A 3,984-nucleotide genomic window follows, 5' to 3' on the forward strand; every position below is an offset into this window, starting at 1 on the left:
CAAAAAACCCTAAAAAAAGTGATTTTTCCACCCTTCCCCCCCAAAAAAACCAACAAACCCATCAAAATCCAGGATTCTAACACCCCCCCCAGTAAATCCAATAAAAACATCAACTCCATCTAAAAGCAGGATTCTACATCCCAAAAAAACTCAAAACAACAGAAAACAAGATTCTGCCAGCCCCCCAAAAACTCAGTAAAACCATAAAAAAACAGGATTCTGCTGCATCAAAAAAACTCCAAGAGAACCATCAAATGCATCAAACCTTGGGATTCAACCCCACTGCATGAGGGAAGTGAGGAGGATGGAGGTGGAATGCTGAGGGAAGAAGGAAATAGCCAAGTTCTAAAGGAAAAAAAAAAGCCATGGAAGATGGAGCATTAAAAAAAGTAACATATCGGTCACAACCCAACATTTGGGTTCCACTTAGAAGTGAAAAGAAAGCCTATAAATTGTTTTTGTAAAGAGCATTTCCTGCCCCTCAGTGCTGCAAGAAAAGACAGAGGCCGTGCTCGAGCTGGAGGGTTTATTGAGCATCTGCAGGAGAGAGAATAAAACCACCTTTATTTTGGTGGGATCATGGCTGGGGAGGTGCAGGGTGGGTTTTGTTCTGGCTGCCCGAGGAAAATGCACTTCCTTGTGTCTGTTCTCTGCAGGGACCCCCCTCTTGGGGTGGCTGAAGTGCTGAGGGACCCCCTGTGCCTCATTCCGAGACCCAGAAGGCAGGAAAACGCTGCTCCAGGTGGGATCAGAGGTATTTCCTTGCAAGTAAACCAGTCTCCATCTCCATCTCTCCTGGAGCCCCAGCAGCAGCTTCCAGGTTCCAGCAGACCCCCACCCTTCCAAAGAGGCAGCAGGTAACTCCTGCACCATCAGCTCTGTGGTTCATCACCCCTGCTTCGCTCCGGCTGCTGCAAATGCAGAAGTTGTGCTCGTGGGAAACCAGAGCTCAGCTGGGACGGCGCAGACGGCGACGCTGCGGCGGCCAAACCTCAGCCCCGGTGGCAGCCGGGGGAGGGGGGAGGGTTTGGGGTATTTTTTCGGGGTTTTTATCTTCTTTTTTCTCCTTTTGCTGTCCTTTAGCTGCACTACGCTGTGGTTCTGGGCTCCTCCTCGGTGCTGAGGGCGGACTACAGGGAAAGCAGGTTTCTGACAGTCCTGGGTGGCACACGGGGACACCCCCGTGCCCGGCGGTGCCAGCGGGGCCAGGGGGCATCAGCTTATTATACAGCCCCCCTTCTCCTTGAACGGGTTCTTGTCCTCGGGGACTCCTTTCAGCAGCGGGTCCTCGCCCGCCATGGACTCGATGTAGTCCTTGAGCTCTTTGCCGGTCTTGGAGACCTGCCAAGGAAGGAGACATTCCGTGTTTGGGGTGGGATCCTCCCTGCAAACCCATTCGTGCAGGGGGAAAAGGGAACTGTGGCCAGGAATGTCCCACCCGCCATGGGGTGTCCCCAAAAGAATCCCCAGGGCGTTATGGACACCTCGCCAGGTGTGGGGTAGGATCTGGGATGTGGGGCTAAGAGGGGAATGCCTTCCTGGAGGGGAGAGGTGGAGTGCAGCTGCTTCTGCTGCATTTGGGGGGTGATTTAGGGCTTGTGGTCCTGTTCCTTTGCAGCAGGAAAGGAAGTCACCTCCAGGTCAGAGCATTTTGGGTGGAACCCTCACCATTTGCCTCTCGTTCTTCACCTCCTTCTTCAGCTGATCCAGCTCCATCTTCAGCAGCTCCTTCTCTGTCATGTCCTGAGCCATTTTGCCCTGGAACTGCAGGGAAATGGCTCGTTATTGGGATTATTGCTTTGTCCCCATAATATTGCAAGCCCCCCCAATGTCCCATTGCAAAAGGAAACCGAGGCAGGAGCCACCTCTCCACCCCCTTCCTGTCCCATCTGCCATTCCCAGATTTTCCTTTGCTCCTGCTCAGCAGGCACATGGAGTGACAGATGCAGCTTGAGGGCAGGGGAGGAGGATCCAGCCTGGTTTTTAAGGAGTTCTTTGCCACCACAGAGACTGTTTTCCTAAGAAACCAGGTGGAGGGGAGAGTGAGCCTGGATGATCCCAGAGAGGAACCGCTGCCTCAGGCTGTGGGACAAGCTGGATGCCCAGGTCTGCAAACTGCACCTCCCTGATGGGTGTCCTGTGCCTGGGCAACAAAATCTTTGGAGGTTTCCTAAGGAACTGAAGTTACTTCATTTTTTGTTTCCTCCTTGTGCCTTTCCCCCACATTATGGCTCCTCCACTGCTCTCAACTTGGCTATTTTTATGCACTGGCTGCCACTGCAAGTTTCTGGGGGTGTGTGGGTTGGAAAAGCCCAACTCTTTTCCCACAAAAGCCCATCCAGGGGTTATGTGAGATGCCCACAGAGCTGACCTGCACTGTGAGATCTTATTTCCATGTCAGAACTCGGGGTCTAAAGCCTGGGCAGAACCTTTCCAACCAAACCAGAGGTGCTGAAGCTGAACTGTGCCCTGGCCTTGCTCGGAAGGTGCCGAGCCCTGCTGTGTGGCTGCTCCCACGGCAAGCGTGCCCCGTGTTCCTCTTCCCATCCGTCCCTCGGGACACAGCCAGCCCTGGGAGCTGCAGCAGGAGCCAGAAGTGGCCCAGCCCATGGGGAAAGTGGCTCCCAGAGCAGGTGGGACCCACCTGGAGGAGCAGAGGCACTTACCTGGGGGGGCAGAGGGGCTGCCCCGCTGTGCGGTGGAGATGCTCACAGCCCCATCCGAGGGGAGATGCTGCTCTCCTGTGTGGAGCTGGAAGACTCCTCCAGATCTCTGGGAGGGCAGTGGGAAGCAGATGTCTTTGGCCCTTAAGCTGATAATGAACTCAGGAGAATAAGCTGGTCAGGTGTTGGGAATTAGCCTCAAAGTCCAGGGTAATCAGCGGGGCTGTGGGGAGGGTGAGGATGGGCAGGAAGGGTGGGTGGGTGACTGGGACACCTGGGAAGTCCTTGAGGCCCTGCCATGAGTGTCTGAGCCTGTGCAGTGTCCAGGTCCTGATTTGGGGTGGCAGGACTGACCCTGTGGGGATCAGGACAGCTTCCACCCAGTTTAGGAGGGGAACTGGGATGACGGGGCCGCCACAGCCTCGTCGGGGCCGGGGGCAGCCCGGGCGGCTCCTGGTCCTTCAGGGTGTGAGGAGCTGGGCCGGTGCCGGAGGAAATCCATCATTTCCCTCGTCCTTGTGCAGCAGGAGCCATGGGCTCAGGAAGGGCCAAGCCCTAACGAGGGGTGTCTCTCCTGTCTGACTGGGGGTGCAAAGTCACTGGGGCTGAGGACGGAGCCCGGCAGGCCCCAAGGAAGCACCTGCGGGTGGAGGAGCCTGGCAGGCCCCAAGGAAGCACCTGCAGGTGGAGGAGCCTGGCAGGCCCCAGGGAAGGACCTGCAGGGTGGAGGAGAGGGTGTGGGGGGACTTCCAAGCACCGGGGAAGTGGGAATTTCCTGCAACCTCACCCTGTGGGGATGTGAAACGTCCTCAGCAAAGCACTGAGAAGGACACGCTGTCCCGGGCAGGGGAAGGACGGGACAGGCGCTCGCGGGGTCACTTGGCACGTCCTTCTGTGCCTCGAGTGCAGCCAGGCCTGGTGACCTGCGTGGGATGCACAGGGGCTTTTCCAGGGAGGGGGACCTGGCAGTGGAATCGCTGCCTTGGCTGGACCCCTCGCCTGGCTGCTAAAGGCAAAGGGAAGGAAACGTTCCTAATGTTCCTTGGATCCCTGGCTGTGCCCGTGCCCGCTCAGCCCCAGCCAGGAGGGCAGCAGTGGCTGGTGGACGGTGGGCACAGGTGGCAGAGATGGGGTTTGGGATCATTTTGGGTCACTTCCCCCCACCCTGCCCCGCCGTTTCCCCCGTGACTCACATCCTTCACCGCTCCCATCCCCTGCCCCGGGCAGGGCAGCCCCTCACACGCGTCCCTCGTGGGGCCGGAGCCACGCCGGCTTCCTTCCCACTTTTCCTTGCCGGGGCCGCGGGGTGTCCCTCGAGGGG

The 3,984-nt window shown here is 57.5% G+C and overlaps 1 protein-coding gene across 1 annotated transcript; it reads right to left on the reverse strand.

Annotated features, from left to right (window-relative positions):
* Positions 1-1,032: 1,032 nt before the first annotated feature.
* On the reverse strand, positions 1,033-3,286 carry GNGT2 (G protein subunit gamma transducin 2). The gene is made up of 3 exons (XM_027907344.1): positions 2,667-3,286; positions 1,669-1,764; positions 1,033-1,341 (listed from the first exon to the last, which is right to left on the reverse strand). The coding sequence occupies exons 2-3, from the start codon at positions 1,750-1,752 to the stop codon at positions 1,216-1,218; spliced, it is 210 nt and encodes a 69-aa protein (XP_027763145.1). The 5' UTR covers positions 1,753-1,764; positions 2,667-3,286; the 3' UTR covers positions 1,033-1,215.
* Between the last annotated feature and the right edge of the window lie 698 nt (positions 3,287-3,984).

This window comes from Empidonax traillii, unplaced genomic scaffold, assembly GCF_003031625.1.
Source record: "Empidonax traillii isolate 1590-97213 ecotype Southwest subspecies unplaced genomic scaffold, ASM303162v1 scaffold1442:size118219, whole genome shotgun sequence".
NCBI lineage: Eukaryota > Metazoa > Chordata > Aves > Passeriformes > Tyrannidae > Empidonax > Empidonax traillii.